The 20036-nt window shown below is 39.9% G+C and overlaps 1 protein-coding gene across 2 annotated transcripts in view; it reads left to right on the forward strand.

Moving 5' to 3' along the window:
- The window catches only part of BACE2 (beta-secretase 2), a 52297-nt gene extending 45853 nt beyond the window's left edge, over window positions 1–6444 (forward strand). The window contains exon 9 of one of the 2 annotated variants that reach the window (XM_040530074.1): window positions 352–6444. In XM_040530074.1, coding sequence (XP_040386008.1) covers window positions 352–602 — 251 coding nt within the window. In that variant the 3' untranslated portion in view covers window positions 603–6444. Of the gene's footprint in view, window positions 1–348 lie in introns of both variants that reach the window. The other variant, XM_040530084.1, reaches the window with a different exon arrangement.
- Window positions 6445–20036: the final 13592 nt, after the last annotated feature.

Below are 20036 nucleotides of genomic sequence, written 5' to 3' on the forward strand. Positions count from 1 at the left end.
TAAGCTTCATTAAGTTGATGCTTCTGAAAGGTTAGTTCAGAAAGAAAAGGTGATCCAGTGGCTGGGGCTTTTAAGTTGGGCCGTGGGACACCTGAGTTAAATTTCTGCTCTCTCATGGACAGCCTATGTAGATGTGGAAGTATTATGGTCTCCATATGCCTCAGATTTCCATTTTATAAACATGGAGTACTAGCATTTTTTTGCAATAAGAAATAGATTAAAAATAAGTATGCTGAGATGCATGATGATAGAGGGAGAGGGGTATATAGTTATTTAGGCTAGATCTTCTGTTGTTTGCTTTAAATGGTGTCTTACAGACTTAATGTTTCTCATTTTGTAATTTCTCAGAAGTCGATGGCTCTCCAGTGTCTGAGATTGAAGGTCCCTTCACAACAGCAGATGTTGCAAGCAACTGCGTTTCTGTCATTTCTTTCCATGAACCAGTGTTGTGGATTGCCTCCTATGCTCTCATGAGCCTGTGTGGGATTATCCTCCTTGCACTGATCATCCTGCTGCTTATTCCACCACGTTGTCAGCATCGCTACACTGACAACGATGTGGTCAATGATGAGTCCTCCTTAGTGCGACACCGATGGAAATGAGAACCTCGATTGTGAAACCTGGGACTTCAGCAGAATGAAGAACAAAGTACTTCAACAGGAAGAAGCCAATGCCTCAGTCCTTTTTACATCCATTACAAATTGCTGTGGAAATCCCTCCAAATATCATAACTTTTAAAGCTTTATTTTCTAACACTGATTCTGAACCAAAGCACTGTTAACCACCTCGTAAGTGCTACAGTACTGGATTTGCTACTGCAGTACAAAGAGCCTTTATGCTCTCAATAGTACCTTCTTTTTTTTAGAAAAAAAGAGAGAAAAAAACACCATAATGTTCTTCCACTATCTGAACAAAATTGTCCATCCTTCTTTCACAAAAAAGGAGCTGTTAGTATTTTCTAACTAATCAAGCCCTGACTGTAAAAAAAGAGAAAAAAAAATAATAACCTTTCTTACTAATCATATTAAATGAATACTGCTTTGTGTTTACATCAATTCATTTTGAAGCTGTGCTTACGGTGCGGGCAAAAGAGAAAGGTCAGACATATGCAGCAGTAAAGCAAATGAGGTCAAGAAGAAATGGTGGTTTGGGTTTTCATTCCTCAGAATTACTGCTGCCACTTGAGAGGGTCACCGTTCCTGAGTGTGATTGCAAAATAGCTTGAGGAGGTAAAAACTGGGAAACGAACTTGTTCAGCCTTAGTGTAAAACAAGACTACCTCTCTTAATTTTACAAGGATGCTACCACTGGTAAGCATGTGACTTAGAACTGGTCTTTAAACACAGGATGTCCAAATATAACTCCTGTGCTTCTAAGTAGTTGATTTTATAGAAATTAATTCTTCATCACTTTCCACTTTGCTGCACAAAAAAACCTTTCAGTTTTCCCCCTAATGTGGGGGTTTGGGTGGTTGTTTGTTTGTTTGTTTGTTTTAATTCAGGATGAGTGATACTTAGTAAAGGCTGGATTGCAAATGTATAGACATTATAATCCTAAGGTCCACGTTCTGTCATCTCTTTCCCTATTTCTAGTGAATGTGTAACGAAAAGGAAACAACAAAATGAGAAAGACAACCATTTTTTTTGCTGAGCTCAGCAACATACAAGTTCAAGTGAAAAGTATGTCTTCATGGACAGACTGTGAAGTGAAAGTCTTAATGCTGGCTTGTCTTGAAACATGAGAAACGGTGGGAGGCTTTTTGTTTAGCTCCAGTGGTGTGTCAGTCAAATGAAAAGTCTATGTACTGACTGACTGACTGAAAACACATGCGGTGAGACTGGAAAATATGAAAGGAAAGAGAAGGAGGGAACGTATTTGCCAGACCTCCATTGTGCAAGCATAGATTTTAATGCAGAAGTCAGAACATGGCATTTTCTCTGCAGACAGAACAACTTTTTGTGTATCTAGTCAGTGAGCACTGCACCTCCATCGTTTTTCTAGAGCACTTGCATAGTGGGTTCAAAAGATAAACAATGCAAGGTTGAGGAGTCCAGTGACAACTACTAGTTATCTCTTTGAAAAATAACTGAAAAAAATCCTTTGCATTTCAATTGCACAGCAGTTTACAAATCTGTGTGGGTAACAAGAAAAAAAGAAAAGAAAAAAAAAAAAAGGAAGCTTAGCTCAGAATCTCCCAATGCCTTGCCTAGAAATTTTTCTGCCTGTAATCCCTTCATGCAGCTTTCTGATTCACACTGCCTCTGTTTCTGACTCTGCAGGGAATAAGCAAAGATTTCTTTTTTTCAGGAATGATGCTTTTACAGAAGTACAAGTACTGTGTGTGAAAATAAAGCACTGCTGTTTTTTAAACTAATGTGTGTATCAGTTCATAACTGGAAGTGCCTGTGTTTTCCTTTTCTTTTTAATTCCTGCACATTCAGACTGCTTGGCTGCATAAAGTGTAATGATTCATGTTTTGATCTAACACCTGAAAATGTTTTTTTTTTTTTTTGAATTAGGAGTTGGAATAGCAGGAAATTTTGAGTTTGCCTCCTTCCTCCCCCTCCTCTTAGTTTGTAAGGGGAGAAAAGCAATTAATTAAAAGGAAACAACAGAGTTTAGGTGTTTTCTCCCTAGCATATCTTCCATATGTCTCTTTTGTAATCTCTTACAATTAGAATTTGTAGTACATTTTATAAAAAGAAGTCATTCCTTTGGGTTTTTCTTAAAGCAATAGACTTCGCTCTGAAAAGAGTGATGTTTCCAGTTCTGATTTGGTTCCATGTCATCCTCCTGCATTGGGTTTGACACATAGCAAACCATTTCAAAGTTATATTCCTTCTTCTACAGGACAGTAAGACAAGTAATGCTTTTGTCACCTGTTTCAAACAGAAACACATCGTGCATGTTTGGATTGATAGAGTGGTAAACAATGAGCCCTTTCAGTTCATAAAGTAGTAACAGTTGTATGTATTAGGTTCTTCTCTTTCCCAGCCCTCTCTTACTTCATTACACAAGGAGTTTTATAAAGGAATTTATTGGGAAAGGTTCCAGGTGTGCTTTCTGATGATAAGCTAGATATCTTCTGAGTTGTTTAACAAAGTCTTCTTAGTGTAGAGGATTTCACATAAAAGCCTTTCAGTTTTATCCTTTTGTTTCGAATGTCATTGGTCAAGACATTTTAATAGAAATACTTGAATTATATGAGCAATAATCAAGTAGCATAAATGAAACAGTAATATATATTTGAGTTTTCATGGCATACCTCGCCCCTAAAATTTGGATTATAGTAAAAATGCTGTTAGTGACATCTGCTCTCAGCACAAAATTCATCTCGGCTTGTAAATTGATACTTACACTGGCAGATATTCAGGTGAGTATTGCTTTGTTGCTCTGGCAACAAGAAGAGCAATAGAAGCCCTTGAGGGTTCATTTTTAGCCTGCGGCACATTAAGAAAAATAATGTTCTTGAGCATTTTTCTACGAAAGAATAAATGCAATGATAGACTACAGTGTTACCAAGTGTGTCTCACCAGTGATCTTTTTCCCCAATATATTTTTTTAAAGTAGACTTCCATGAGGTGTTTTATACTCTTGCTAACTAACTTCAGAGATCAGATTAAACCATACCTAGAGGAAAACAAAAAAACAAAAAACCACCAAAGCCAAAAAGCCAAAAAGCAACACTTTGGGTGAGGATAGTGCTATAAAACATTCTCTATTTATTGTGGAAGACAGGATACTCCAAATCACAGCACTCCAAATCATTCCTTGTATACATATCAATATTTGTTGCAGAACCAGCATTCTCCTAATGTGAATGGAGTATCATGTACCATGAAAATGTCAGAAAGCCATGTTTCATTGGATGCAGCCTTTTAGATAATTGATACAATCAGTTCAGTCATTAGGGATTTGAAGATGCGTGATTTGAGTTAAAATAGTGAAACCTGCGTTCAGGCATGGGAATATGTTAGTTATATCCCACTGCCTTCACAGGTTTTAGAAATCTTATCATAGCCTTTTTGGCTTAGTTTAAGAGCTGAAGAAAACATACGAAGAATTTTTATAAGCTTTTTTTTTTTTTTTCAGTTTCAGTAAAAGGAGTTGGAGGGGATTGTTCTGGTTAAGGTGAAAGAGCTTGCACTTAGGATTTGTATGTTGGACCGATTTAAATGCAATGTATTAAGTCAGGGTGCCATTCCAATTCTCAGATTTGATGTTATGCATGTTAATCAGTTGTAACCACAGAGCTATTGTTTTTTGTATCTCTTGTTAACCTATCAATTGTTTAACACTTAACTCTTCATCAGCTGAAATCAAACGATGAGTATTCTACCCCCTGACTTCTTGTCTCTATGAATTAGGAAGGATGACTCATTTGTATACTAACCTTTTTGATAGCCTCTTAACATGGTACTTTTTCAAGGAGAGTTGTTCTTAAGTTGTCCAATAATCCCGAACAATTGTACTGTTGAAATGTTCTTTGATTTCTATAGAGGTTCTGAACAGCAAGGTTGGTTGGTTGTCATATTCTGACCTCTGACATGAGCCTCACATACACGAGTAGTAGTGCCTCATCATATAGAGTGAACTATTGACAGTACAATGACCTATTGACGTGAAAGTAAAGGAAATTAAAGAAAGAGGAATAAGTAAGCTACGCATAGCTTCACTTAATAAAAATTAAGAGCATAACAGATTGATCCTTCTAAGAAACATCTGTACAATTAGCAAGATATTAGTTGCTGTCAAACTTGACTCTGATTGAAAAATCGTTCATTTCTGGCTGCTTCTGCTGTTCAGAAAAGAGAAGACAGATGGTAATGGGATAAGAGCAATCTTCCGAGCCAGTCAGATCTTCTGTCTTTTGGAGCCTAATTAGACTTTAGACCAGGCTTGTGAATAATCTAGAGTCCCAGTAATGTCTCCTCAGGAACATTTCCTGAAATCTAATTGTTGGCTGCAGCCAAACCCCTGGATGGGGTCAATCCGTACTGCAAAAGCCACCATTAAGACTTGCACTAACTGACAGAGAGACCAAGGTGAGCTGAGGCTGGCTGATTGTGTGAAATGAGGAGATGCTAAATTATTGAATTTTCTCCCAGACTTCCAGATCAAGGCTGAGGATGGTTGGTAGAGTTCTGTTGACTCCAACTTCTAGACCTCTTTCACTTCTCACTTGGACATATTTAGCTGCTGGTCTTCCTTGCTGGTCCTGTACTTTTTGGCCCCAGATTGCTATCCCTTTCTCAGTACTGGAAAGCACTTGGTGTGGCACACTCTTTCCCTCCTGGACTTATTTTCCAGCATACAGAACTGAGATCTGTAGCTGCATAACACGGGGCAGACCTCCAGGGAATATGCCCTGGAAACCACTGATGTGTACCTGTGTTTTTTCCTTGTTCTCTGCCCTTACGAAATACAGGGGTGGGGGGTGGAGGGAGGACCACAAGGAGCAGTGAGTCAGCACCATTCTTTCAGCAGGTGATGGCCCCCTCATTGAAGGCCTGTCTGGTTTTGTCTCCCCACCAACTATAATGACTTTTGGTTCTTCTTTCTGAATGAGAAACTTCTGCTTTTTCAAGTTGAACAATTCAGCCTTACTCCTATTTTACAGTGATCTGTAGTTAAGCAAAATACTTGAATAAACTACATTGTTTGTAACCATTACATTCTTCTTTGAAGGATACCTTCCCTCGTCAAACCTGTAATGGGTATGTTTATTCCTGTTTTGCTAGAGGCAAGTCATGTAACTGAATGTTTAAATGGCTGTGTTTGCAATATAGCTGTCCTCTGGAAAATTCTGGAAAAAAACAAACAAACAAACAAAAAAAACAGATTCAAGCAAGTCAAGTTGAAGTGGTACTGAAAAGACAAATAACAATTTCTTGACAGCACCAAGACATGGATTACTGCAATATGTCCTGAAAAAATTGCTTCACTAGCCAATACTCTGTGTGTGTATAAAACTACATAAGGTGGAATGTTTAAATAAGATTTATCTGAAACAGGCAGTTCACATTTTTTATTGAAAATTTTATATGGAGATACAGAAATCTTTTAAGACTAACACTATGTCAACTGTTATTTGATGGTTCTTCAGGAAGTGTGGAAAGGTTTTCGCCTTTAAGGAATGATTCCATCCAGTAGAGGCATTTCCTCATCTGTTTTTTGTTTGTTTGTTTTGTTTTTTGTAATAGATGCTATGTAACATGGAATGAAAGAAAAATAGGATCAGTACTTTGAAAAAAGTGGTACAGTCTTTTTTTTTAATTCAGTGTTCAGGTGATGTTAGGTTGTCTATCCCAATTACTGCCAAGCCTCATTACTGAATTTTCCAAAAGTTGGTATTTTGTACTTTCAGGTCTTGCCATTTTCAGATAAATACTATGTAAAAATCAAAATTTCTGCTACTTAAAATAAATGATTAATTCTTTCAAACCATTCAGCATGTCTTTTTAAATCCTGTTAAGATGAACTTCAAGGCCAATAAATCATATCCATCCAAATTCTTCCTAGTACTTTGAGACTTTCAATGCTAACTTCTGGCGTTAGCTCTGAAAAGAAAGCAGAACTGCTGAACCCTGAAGGGAGGGGAGGAGGCAGGCATGTTTAGCTCCAAAGTGATTTTTCCTGCTTACACTCAGATAACTTGATACATTCTTTCTTCAACCGCTTGTCAGTGCATTTCCATATTGGACAAAAATATCATGCATAGGCAACAATTAACTCGAGAAGATAAAGCTTCTGATCGTCTGGAATTGATTGAAGTATTTTGGACTGCTGCCTAAGCTCCAGAACAAGAAGGCATCCAAACTGAATGTCCCTGTCACGGGACAGCCTCAGACTACGTTGATTTCATACCTTTGGAGAGCAAGTCGGGTAGTTATGTGCGCTGCGTTTTGTACCCCGGGAGGTGGCGCACGAGTGTTGTTTTTCAAATGCAAGTTTTGACTCCTTGAGCAGCAATTCTGTTGTTTTGGTTGAATTCTATTAAACGTACTTTTTTTTTTTTTTTTTTTTTTTCCTAACTATCCGACCTAAAAAAGGTCCTTAACATCCTGATCATTTAGAATTAACCGTCTTCCCTCCCCCTAAAAGACTTATTTTAGAAACCTATTATTTTTACGCCCTGAGTTTTTTTCTTTAATGGTAGTAAGTTATATGCATGTTGATAAATCAAGGGGACTGGTCAAGCACAACAGGTTAGTACAAATTGTTTAATGTGGTGTTTTTATTTCACAGATTGGAAAGCTGTCTGGTTTTGCTTATTACTGTCCTAACCATCAGTGAAGCCCACCTACCATTACACAGCTCTGTTCACAGGATCACTAGATGTTTTCAATTCTTTCTTATGCTTAAACTTCTCCTGTGTGTCTGAAATTACAAGCACCCTTTGTGCTTCAGGCTTTCTGAATCCAAAACTGTAAAACTGTCTATTCTGACACATATTAATAACTATCAATCATTCACACTTCTCTTGCTTTTTTTCTCCATTAAAGGTGGCCCATCTAGACCTTTTAAGTTTGTTTGCAAGAAGACAGTAAAAATTTATTGCAAGAACAGGGTTTTTTTGATCACCACAGTGCAATATAGACAAGTATGTGCTGAATTGTTTACAATTCAAGTACTCAGTCTAATTTTTCAGGACATGTAATTCTAACATGTAATTCAACAATTCATGTAAATGGATGTTTAAACTGTAAACATTAACTATTCTCGTTCCATCACATCTCTTTGCTTGTCCATTTCTATCAAAATTCATTCATTATTATCTGCATGGCTGTTACTCTGATACCATTAATAGGACATTGACCTATAGCAATCATGGTAGTGATGACATTCAGTATTATATAATAATTAACATACTACAATTCAACTCATGGGCTATTCTCACCCAGTATTACATCCCCTTGAGGTACACACCGGACCTCCCCATTCTTTTGCGTTACCCACCAAGTGCATCCAGGTCCATGAGAAAAAGCAATCCCACGAATGGGTTTGCCTTTTCCTGAGGCAGGACTAGCCCAGACTGTCTTACCCAGCATGTTTCTTACATGCACTACAGGAACTTTATCACCTTCTACAGTACATAAGAGGTTTGATTGGGCAGGTCCAGATCGGTTGGCAGATCCCCTAGTATTGACTAACCAGGTGGCTTTTGCCAAATGCATATCCCAATTTTTGAACATCCCACCACCCATTGCTTTCAGTGTAGTCTTTAACAGTCCATTGTATCGCCCAACTTTCCCAGAGGCTAGTGCATGATAGGGGATGTGATATACCCACTCAATACCATGTTCTTTGGCCCAAGTGTCTATAAGGTTGTTTCGGAAATGAGTCCCATTGTCTGACTCAATTCTTTCTGGGGTGCCATGTCACCACAGGACTTGCTTTTCAAGGCCCAGGATAGTGTTCCAGGCGGTGGCATGGGGCACAGGATATGTTTCCAGCCATCCGGTGGTTGCTTCCACCATTGTAAGTACGTGGCGCTTGCCGTTGTGGGTTTGAGGGAGTGTGATGTAATCAATCTGCCAGGCCTCTCCATATTTGTATTTCAGCCATCGTCCTCCATACCAAAGAGGCTTTGACTGTTTGGCTTGCTTGATTGCAGCACATGTTTCACAATCATGAATAACCTGTGCTATAGTGTCCATGGTCAGGTCCACCCCTCGGTCACGAGCCCATCTGTATGTTGCATCTCTACCTTGATGGCCTGAGGTGTCATGGGCCCATCGGGCTATAAATAATTCACCTTTATGTTGCCAGTCCAGGTCCACCTGAGCCACTTCAATCTTAGCAGCCTGATCCACCTGCTGGTTGTTTTGATGTTCTTCAGTAGCCCGATTCTTGGGCACATGAGCATCTACATGGCGTACCTTTACAACCAGGCTCTCTACCCGGGCAGCAACATCTTGCCACAATGCAGCAGCCCAGATGAGTCTACCCCTGCGCTGCCAGTTGTTCTGCTTCCATTGCTGTAACCACACCCACAGGGCATTTGCTACCATCCATGAATCAGTATAGAGATAGAGAACTGGCCACTTTTCTCATTCAGCAATATCTAAAGCCATCTGGATGGCTTTCACTTCTGCAAACTGGCTCGATTCACAATCTTCCTCAGCAGCTTCTGCAACTCATCATGTAGGACTCCATACAGTAGCCTTCCATGCTGTTCTTCAACCCTCAGCAACCCCAAAACAGAAGGGTCTTTCGAGAGAAAGGGGAAGGTAGACAACTGTATAATGTCCTCCGTATCTAAGGCAGCTATGCCAAAAGCCCACCAGAACCCTCTTGGGTCCTTGAAATATCCTCTTCTGAGATGCTCTAAGCCAAGGATGCATGGAGCATCGAATTTCATGGAGTGAAAACAGCATTTCTTTTATGAACAGCACATTCTCACAATTTCAACTTAGTGAAAGTAATGATAATGCCCCCAGTATCTATCCAAATCTGTTTCTACTTACCACAAGGCAAAATTTGAACTCACATTAAGCCACCTTTTTCACACAGCCTGTTGTTCAAACTTAACAAATTCTTAAGAACATTCTTCAAAGTCAGGCTTACCTGTATGCACTTGAGCTTCTAAGGTTGTGGGGTTTTTTTTGTTTGTTTGTGTGTTTTTGTTTGTTTGTTTGCTTTTAAGGGTTGTTCCTTCACCTACTCTTCAGATACGAGGACATGCGTCTCTTTCAAGCTCCTTCATTAGTAAACAAGCCAGGATAGATTAAAGCTTCTTTCTTCAAGTCAGTAAGATAACTGTCTTTGGTTTCAGTGAGAATTCAGGCCCTACCAACTGAAGTTTCTTCTGTATGGTATTTCTTCTGCATGGGATAATTTCATTTTCATTTTGAAGACTTACAAGGATGTAGTAACAAAAGCAAAGGCATAAAACAGTACCTGAGGTATTTCACCTAAATTTTATTATTTTGCAACTCCTTCAGGTGGCCTCAAGGAATTATGCCCACCCCCTCCCCCCAAAACAAACAAACAAACAAACAAACAAAAAGAGACATTGAGCATAGAGGTATAATTTCAGTTCACACCAGAAGACATTCTTCTCACTGAAGTACAGTTAAGCCCCACAAAGTGCCAAAAAAACTGCCAAAAAAGTAATGTATTTACGAGTTAGTTTTACATGTTGGCTTTATTTACTTGTCTGGTCTTGCATTCAGGGCTTGATCTATATGGGGGGGAACATGTAGAAAAAAAAAAAGTTGTTAAAATAAAAAAGTAATTTTTTTTAGGACATTTCAACAAATATGTAATATTTAGTAGTAACCAGACCACAAATGAAAGGGAAGATGAATTGACTATTGACTAAAATTTGACTATTTATGGTTAAAAAGAATTTCTGGTCAATAACCCTGGCTGAAAAAAGTTCTGGATTAAGGCAGTGTGATATAACACATAACACTAGGAATATTTTGAAGGAACTTTAAAAGTCAGGTCACCACAGAGTACCTAATTCCTAAAGAAGGCATCTTACGTGGAGGAAGTTTTCTGGTACACAGCATATCCTAAGCCACGGTTGGGATCTCAAGCTGTCATCTCAGCATGACTGGCTCATAAAGTTGGAAGTATGCAAAAAAATGTTAAACAATGCATTCCACAATTTTTAGCCCTAATGTCTAATCTGTGGTGGTTTGCAAATGAGTTTTCCAACTGGCAAAAATACATTCAAGTAGTTTTGTGGCAATGCAATGTAGTTCTGGAAGTTGTCTTGCCCTTTTATACATCTACAACCTCCTTCGTTCATCGAGAGGCGACATTGTGAAGTCTGAAGTTACAAATCTCTTATGCAAAATATGAGCCCCACAAAGTAAATGGAGTTCTTCATCTTGGAGGGGGTACATTTGAATCCAAAACTCATCTTAAGGACAGAAGCAAGATATTAAGCTCTTTATGTAAATAGGAACATGAGTTTTTGTGCCTGGAACACGATTCAACAGAGCAGTCGACCATTTCTTTAGCTTTGACGACGCTAAAATGGACCCTCGGTTAAAAAGAACCAGTTCCCAGCCTGTCCCTAAAAATAGTTGCTTAGGACTAAAATCTGAGTTTCCTTTCTGTTATGTGAAGATCCAAAGAGACTCATCCTCCCTTCTCAGTTGATTTCGGTGCTGCCTAGTCTTAAGATTTTCAGTACTCAGTAGTGGACCCCAGCCTCTCAGTTTTTGAGAATGATTGCACTCCCCTTAAATAAGATGGGAATCCCATTTTTCTGTCTCAAGGGGGAATGGTGTAAGGCACTTAGAAATCATATTGCAGATTGTGGTGGTTGTCAATTGCCAAGTAAATTAGGCCATGCAAGTACCTTCTCCTTTTTCATCTTCCCTTTCATTTGTAGTCTGGTTACTACTAAATATTACTTAGTTGGTGAAAAGTCCTACAAAGACATTACTTTTTAATTTTAACAACTTTTTTTTTCTTTTTTTCTAAGGCTGCCGGTAGCTGACAAGGTAGAAGGATATGCTTTTCTCTTTCATTCCTGCGAAGTCAGAGGCAGTGCCAATTTAAACTGTGACTGAGGCTCTGCAATGAAGCACGTCTATCTTACTAGTTCAAATTCCGTGATGCTACCTGAGTTTACATTAATTAACTTTCAAGGATTCAACTAATTTAAAGCTTTGGGGCAATGACAATTATTTGAAAACATTCCGACAGGTTTATTTTCTTCATTTACATTTGTTTGCTCTCTCCGTTTCATTCAAAGTAGACAGGACTGGTTTGCTTCTCTCTTCTCTGGAAATTTGCGCTAGGAACCATTGTTAGAATCAGAATCCTGATCTAAGAGTATGATGAAAAATGTTGCACTCGAAGTTGGAAATGGGAGAGGAAAATGTTCATGTATACGTACGAATTGTACTCAAACAGCTGATTACACCTTTTCTTACACCTTAACAGATGCTTACACCCTTTAAGGGAAAACTCTGAACCTGAGAAGCAACAGGTAGTTTCTACATTTTCCCTTGGGGATAGTGTACTCTTCTGTATTTTGCTTCTCTACAAAGAGTTCAAAATGTTTTGAAGTTATTTTGTCAGTCGTACAACCAAACACCCTTGCACGGCATTACATGTTCCCCCCCAGATAGATCAAGCCCTGAGTGCAAGACCAGACAAGTAAATAATGCCAACATGTAAAACTAACTCGTAAATACATTACTTTTTGGCAGGTTTTTTTGGCACTTTGTGGGGCTTAACTGTACTTCAGTGAGAAGAATGTCTTCTGGTGTGAACTGAAATTATACCTCTATGCTCAATGTCTCTTTTTTTTTTTTTTTTTGGGGGGGGGGGTGGGACACTAATTCCTTTTGGGCACCTGAAGGAGTTGCAAAATAATAAAATTCAGGTGAAGGAAAAGTTCCTTCTCGTTGTTGTTGTTGTTTTTGTTTTCTTTTCCATACAGTCTCAAAATGAAGGTCACGTTTTCTGGCCCTTGGCAGAGTGTAAGCGTGCTGGAACACTTCACATTACGTAGATCATATTTGTCTGAAATGATAATATCATACCTATACTCTGCTGCAGGCTCAAAAGTAGCCTATACCTCAGGTATTGTTTTATGCCTTTGCTTTTGTTCCTACATCCTTGTAAGTCTTCAAAAGGGAAATGAAATTATCCCATGCAGAAGAAACACCATACAGAAGAAACTTCAGTTGGTAGGGCCTGAATTCTCACTGAAACCAAAGGCGGGTATAGAATCATAGAACAGCCCGAGTTGGAAGGGTCCCATAAGGATCATCGAGTTCAACTCCTGGCACCACGCAGGTCTACCCAAAAATTCAGACCATGTGACTAAGTGCGCAGTCCAAACACCTCGTAAACTCCAACAGGCTTGGTGCAGGGACTGCTTCCCTGAGGAGCCTGTTCCAGTGTGCGACAACCCTCTCAGTGAAGAACCTCTTCCTGATGTCTAGCCTAAACCTTCCCTGCCTCAGCTTGACACCATTCCTGCGGGTCCTATCACTGGTGACTAAAGAGAATAGATCGGCACCTTCCCCTCCACTCCCCCTCGTGAGGAAGCTGTAGGCCACGATGAGGTCTCCCCTCAGCCTCCTCTTTTCCAGGCTGAACAGGCCGAGTGACCTCAGCTGCTCCTCATACGTCTTCCCCTCTAGGCCCTTCACCATCTTACTGACTTGAAGAAAGAGGCTTTATTCTACCCTGGTTTGTTTACTAACGAAGGAGCGTGAAAGAGATGCATGTCCTTGTATGTGAAGAGGAGGTGAAGGAACAGCTAGTGCAAGGAACACAAAAATCGGTTGCGCCAGACTAATATGTGGTTGTAGCTGAGCTTGGAGACTGTAGCCATCTTCAAACTTCCAGATCTAGAGGAACACTTTGGCTGCAGCCTAAAAGCCACGTGTACAGGAGCTCCCCCAAGCCAGTCAATCTTCTTCCCGTGACCTGCCAGGAAACAGCAATGTAGGCATGCAACCAAATGAAAGCCCAAGATTTCAGCCCAGTCCTTGACCTGAATAGTGAGTGAGGATCCAGATCCTAGCATTGATACGTGATAGTTTATATGCAGCCGAAGTAAATACTGTAGTCAGAGGTCACGGGGCTAGATTTTGAAAAGTCCTACATAAAGAAGAGATCTCAGAAAAGCAAATTTAAATAACATTAATGTCAAGAAAAGTAATTCTGACTGCTATATTCTTTATCTGTCGGGACTAGACAGATGAAAATCTGTGATAACAATTTTGCCTTTAAGGTCATCTTCTTTTTTCTTTCTTTATTTTATTTATATTTATTTATTTTTTTGCAACATGCTCTGCACTAATTTCCCTCACAGAATGACTAACAGAAATATGACCCTTGTGCACCTTTTGTAGTTAATTCATTAGGTCAACTCTAACCACTAAGCCCCTTGTCAGGTTATTTCTATTAGTGATAAGGAGCAATTGACTTTAAAAGACTGAAGGCAGGTAGATGAGCCTATTCCACAAGGTCTCTTGGCTCTACCAAGAGCCACTTGGTTAAGTGAAATCTGCCAGGTGTGGATCATCTGACCTTTGCTATATAGGAAGCATAAGGACTTGGAGGGAATTGCCTCCCTAGGGGAGTCTGAGGCTCAGGTTTTCTGGGGGGTGTTTTTCTGCTCTTTTGGTGAAGTAGACTGATTGTTTCCCCCAGTAGGCTGTTTTCTCTTCGTGTTTTCTACTGTCTCTGTGGAATACTTTTAGAGACTATATGAGCTGGTTACATGGGTGGTGCCTTCTCAGTATGGTAAAACCTTGGTGGTACTACTTCACTGTGAAGTAGTTTAGAAGTGACTCAAGTTCAGAAGCTGGCAGGTAAGTGTTCCTGGGTTCTACAGTTGTTTAATGTTGAGGAGTTTGAGTGCTTCCTTCACCTTGTCTGTTTTCAGTGAAATTATTTTCAGTGAAATCATTTACATGGATTCTAAGCTCCCTTCCCAGCCCTAAAAAAAAAAAAAAAAGACAACAACAAAAAAACAAGCTCAGAAGCTCAAGTGCATACAGGTAAGCCTGACTTTGAAGAATGTTCTTAAGTACTTGTTAAGATTGAACAACAGGCTGTGTGAAAAGGGTGGCTTAATGTGAGTTCAAATTTTGCCTTGTGGTAAGCAGAAACAGATTTGGATAGATACTGGGGGCATTATCGTTACTTTCACTAAGTGGAAATTGTGAGAATGTGCTGTTCATAAAAGAAATGCTGTTTTCACAATATGCAAGTCAAAAGCCTTTAAATTACCAGATGTTATAGCTTCAAGGAGATACCTTTAAAGAAAGAAATTATTGTTGGACATCTCCCCCTGACCCCTCCATAGATTGGCTCCCTGAAGAAAAAGCATGAAAGGTGTAACTATTAATGGTTTCTGAGGCAGGGTTGGGGAAGACATTTTTTCCCACTTGCTCACTCTCCCTTTCTTCTCCACCAGGAGAGTTAGGGTGGCTTTCCAAAACTTGGACTATCCTTGGGATGTTCAGACCAGCATGTTCTTATTGTTATGTCTCCTGAATGCACTTCAGGTTTTGTCCAAGAGTGTCTACAACTACTTAAGAGTGTCACCAGTGATTTGTCCTGAGGCAGGATAGTTATGAGTGGCAGGGAGAGTTGGAGGAACTGAAGGCATGTATCTTATTGACTTGAAGAAAGAGGCTTTAATCTATTTTAGTGTTGTGGTTTAACCCGGCCGTCAGCTAGGAACCATATAGCGGTTCGCTCACCCTTCCCCCATCCCTCTCTGGCATGGGGAAGAGAAACAGGAAAATGAAGCCTGTAGGTTTGGATAGAGACAGTTTATTAAGACAGAAGAAGAATACAAAAAGAATAATAATGATAATAGTACTACTACTAACCATGTGTATGAAACAAGTGATGCACAATGCAATTGCTCACTACCTGTTGACCAATGCCCAGCTGATGTTGAGCCCCCCCACACCCCAGCTAGCTACCCCTATATATTGTTCAGCATGACATCAGATGGTATGGAATACCCCTTTGGCCAGTCTGGGTCAGCTGTCCTGGGTCTGTCCCCTCCCAGCTCCTGCTGCACACCTAGCCTGCCCGCTGGTGGGACAGAGCGAGAAGCTGAAAAGTCCTTGGCTTGGTGTAAGCACTGCTCTGCAACAATTAAAACATCAGCATGTTATCAGTGCTCTTCTCATCCTAATCCAAAACATAGCACCCTACCAGCTACTAGGAGGAAAACTAACTCTGTCCTAGCTGAAAACAGGACAGTTTGCAACAAGACAGTAAGAACTTATTGCAAGAACAGGGTTTTTCAATCACCACAGTTCAATATAGACAAGTATGTGCTGAATTGTTTGCAATTCAAGTACTCAGTCTAATTTTTCAGGACATGTAATTCTGATGGATGTTTAAACTGTAAACATTAACTATTCATTTTTCTAAACCAAAACAATAAATGGCTTGTATTTTTTCTTCTAGAGGCTTAAAAGTAACTAATGTCTAGACCTTAACTCATTTGTGTTTGTTTGTTTGTTTTTTTTTAGGAAATTCAATAGCATTTAGTAAGAAATGCGGGTGACCTTAAAGAGTCTGAGAATCTGCACTGACAGTTTATGCATAAATATCAGCATATTTAATTTTTACAGTTGGCAGGTAAAATAAACTACTTTTTATGAATAAACCAGGTATTGTGGTTCTTCAGCTTCTTTATTTTTATGCACCCAGCACAGTTCTGAAGTATTCTGTATGAGAATATTACTTACTTTTTCTTTGAAGCTTTTTTTAAACATACACTTATCACTAACTTTGCCTTTCCATAGTCTCACTGAGAATATTTTTTATTGGAACACACTTTAAACATTCTCTAGACTGGTGTTTTATAGTGATTTTTAACTGCTGATATATTTGCATACAGTCTTCTGGTTTGCTTATATTCCTTTTCATTGATTAACTTGAATCCACCATTTTCCCACGCTGTCACAGAATCACACAGAATTGTTTACATCCAGACTTGGTTGTAGACTGTGGGATTGCACATGATAGGGACCTGTAGGCCTGCTGATTGTACTGACAGCAGCATTTCCGAAGAACAGACTACAGATATCCTAGGCAGGAACATATCACAGTATCCATCTTTAAGAGAGGGATTTTCCTCTTCCTCTCATTTTGTTGTTCCCCTTCCTTACCTTTTCTGAGAAGTTTAGGTCACTATTAAAGATAACTAGATTTGGGCCCATAATGTATTGAGCTATTGCTGCTAGTACTAAGGAAAGTTTTCCTGTCAACATCTTATATCTGGATGAAGTGCAGTTTGTCTTGTTTTCTGTAGTAGCTCTAGAAGTCCTTGTGGCCTCTACAAGTGGAGACTTTGTACAATATTCTTACACTGCCTTAAACTCTGCCTCTGTTTTAAAGCACTAAATTCTTGTAACTCATCCTAGCATGACTAAAAATATGTTGTCAGCCATTTGTGGATGAGCAGAAAACTTTTAAATAGCTATGAGGACTGGAATTACACACACTAATTTATCAGCCAAGTAGGGTGGATGCAGAAAACAACTCAGGAAATACAGCTGCTCAGAGAGCAAGCAGAAACTTGCTCTGTCATCTTACAGTGCTAGCGACTGCCCATAAACATTCTCCATGGACTGTGGCTTTTCAGTGGATAAGAGAAGATTAACATGTAAGCATTGTGTACATACGCACATCTGCTCTGTTTAGTGTCTACAGGAGTAATTTGTGTTGTGAATAGATGTCATGTGCTGCTTCTCACCAAAGGGTCTTACAGTCTCACAAGCATCTAGAGTGAAGATTAATGTTTTAAGTTTTTTTCCTAAGCTTTCAAATTACAGAATGAATCATTACAGAATGAACAGAAATAATATTTCAAAAGTGTTCTGCATCCTACATCTTTAATAAAGAAAGAACAGTATTGCATTTCTTTTGCAGACACAGAAATAGTTTGTTTTATAGTTTCCTAGTCTTTTGGTATTTAAATCCCCCCACCCCAATCTAGAGACCACTGGACCCCTGGGCTTTGGCAAGCAAACCAATTACAGTGTTGCCTGGTTTTGTAGCAAGTGCCCAGGTACAGCTCAATGTAATTTATGCAGTAATGAAAAAGAAGCAAACTGACACTTTTTTCATGTGGGTAAAAGCAGATAAACTGGTAGACAACCCATTGACACTGATTACTAATGATGTGTTTGGTTGTTTTTTTTTTTTCCACAGTAAAGGGTTTAGGTGGTGACAAAGCACCCTGGGGCTTGAAATTTTTATCCATGGAGTACATGACTTACCACTGGTCATACAATAAATTTATTGCAAAGTTAAATTATCCTGAGTCCTAGTTAGTTTTTTCTTGCTTTAAATTTTATTACATTCTGGTTTTACAGCAGAATTTTTAATTTGGCTGCCATCAGTAAGTGTAACATTTTGGGTTTAAAGACACATTTTTTCTTTAGTGGCTAGAAATACCCTCTTTAATAGTCTCAATCATTTAGTAAAAGACACAATTTTCTGATAGGCCATCTTACAGAATGACAGTTCCTCCAAAAATAATTGTATCTTTTATTTGGAAGACTAACCCAGAACAGTGTGGTCCTTAACTTTTTCTTGCCCTCTCATAACTCCTTTTCCTTTTTGCTCTATGCTTTTCATTTCTTAAGTTTATTTGTCCTATGCTACCACTTCAATTATTTGCATGCCTAGCTTTTAATGGATGTTGCTTTTCATTTTCAAGCTCCAGTATGTTTGACAGTAACCAGCAGTAATTGATTCTTTAGATTTTTACCTTCCCTTTATAGGATACTATAATACCCCATTCACAGATGGTACAAGAAATGCCTCTTCCCCATCTGGACTGGAAACATCTGTAGTTCTTGTAAGTATCATGGGAGGAAGGCAGAAGTCCCAGTCTGGCTGAGGTCCTGGTATGTGCCCTCCTGTAGGATTTTCTTCCTCTGACTAAACTAAACATCATTTCTGTGCATCATCAGAGGCAGCAGGAATGAAGCTTAAGGGAAACTAAAGCAGACAATTCTAAGGGTAAATATTAATACACATTGTAGTTTGCACAATTTTAAGAATAAAATTACTAGCTCCCTTTTTTGGGTTTTTGCCCCACTGGAGGTCTTTAGCTTGGTTTACTGAAAAAGTCTGAGTGGCTACTTCAGTCCTTAGAAGACATTTTTGTTGTGTGCTGTAATTTCCTCATGTCAATGTCGGGGCTGACAGATGTTACTGAGGCTCAGTGCCCATACAGGCCTGTAAACACCCATTAACCAAACCCTGCTGGAAACTGGAATAGTTAAAATCAGAACAGCAAGTCCATGGTGTAGGGCTCCAGCTGGGCAATGGCTTTATCTTGCATCATCTGCTCAAGACTAGAAAACATGCATTGACAGCACTGTGCTGTAGTTTCATACTCCTTAATCTGGCCTGTAGGGCTGGGGAGTGGGAGAGAAGTGGGGCTGCTGTTCCACAACGTTAGTCCAAGAGGTGCTCAGTTATTTCACAAGGTGATGGGAGCCAGGCATTGACCAGGTTGCCGCACTGGTAAGGAAACATGTCCAGGCAAGGGTGTGCTATGCCTTGCCCTTAGCACCAGCACAGCTCATAGCAGAAAAAGGTGAATGAAAGGCTTGGTCCAGTGGCCATGATAGGTGCCAATGGTAGGGCTTGCATCTGGAATGGCGAGTGGGTCCTAATGGGATCCTGCTCTGAAGTTTTGGCCAGTGCACAGCTACTATCTGCTGGAACACCAGACAGACCTAAGGCATTGCCAAGAAAAAGCCCTTACTTACTTGTGTCTTGTTTTCCAGGTTGGGTTCAACTTAAAAATCATAGAATCATAAAATGCCCCAAGTTGGAAGGTACCCACAAGGATCATTGAGTCTAACTCTGGGATCCACCCTGGACCACTTGAAAATCAGGCCCTATGTCTGAGAGCGTTGTCCAAATGCTTCTTGACCTCCAGCAGGCTTGCTGCTGTGACCACTGCCCTGGGGAGCCTGTTCCAGTGCCCGACCACCCTCTTCAGAATATCCAACCTGACCCTCCCCTGTTCCAGCTCCATGCCATTCACTCGGCTCCTGTCACTGTCCCCAGAGAGCAAAGTTCAGCACCTGCCCCTCCGCTCCCCTCAAGAGGAAGCTGCAGGCTGCCATGAGGCCTCCCCTCATTCTCCTCTTCTCCAGGATGAACAAACCAAGGGACTTCAGCCACTCCTCATACAGCTATGGTGGTTTTACCCTGCTACAGCTGAATTTCACCAAAACGGCTTTCTCACTCCCCTTCCTCAAAGGAAAAAGGGGAGCAAATATGATGGAAAGGGCTCAAGAGTTGAGATAAGGATAGGGAAATCACTCAACCATTATCATCACAGGCAAAACAGACTCAGCATAGGGAGATCAATATAATTTCATGCCTATAGCTAGCAGACTAGAGCAGTGAGAAATTAAAAGCACACTAAAAACCCCTTCCATCCATCCACCGTCTTTTACATCCTCCCCCCAAGTAGTGCAGGGGATCGGGGAATGGTGGCTGGGGTCAGTCCCTGATGCTTCGTCTCTGCTGCTCCCTCAAAGTCACTC

Source organism: Cygnus olor, chromosome 1 (genome assembly GCF_009769625.2).
Source record: "Cygnus olor isolate bCygOlo1 chromosome 1, bCygOlo1.pri.v2, whole genome shotgun sequence".
NCBI lineage: Eukaryota > Metazoa > Chordata > Aves > Anseriformes > Anatidae > Cygnus > Cygnus olor.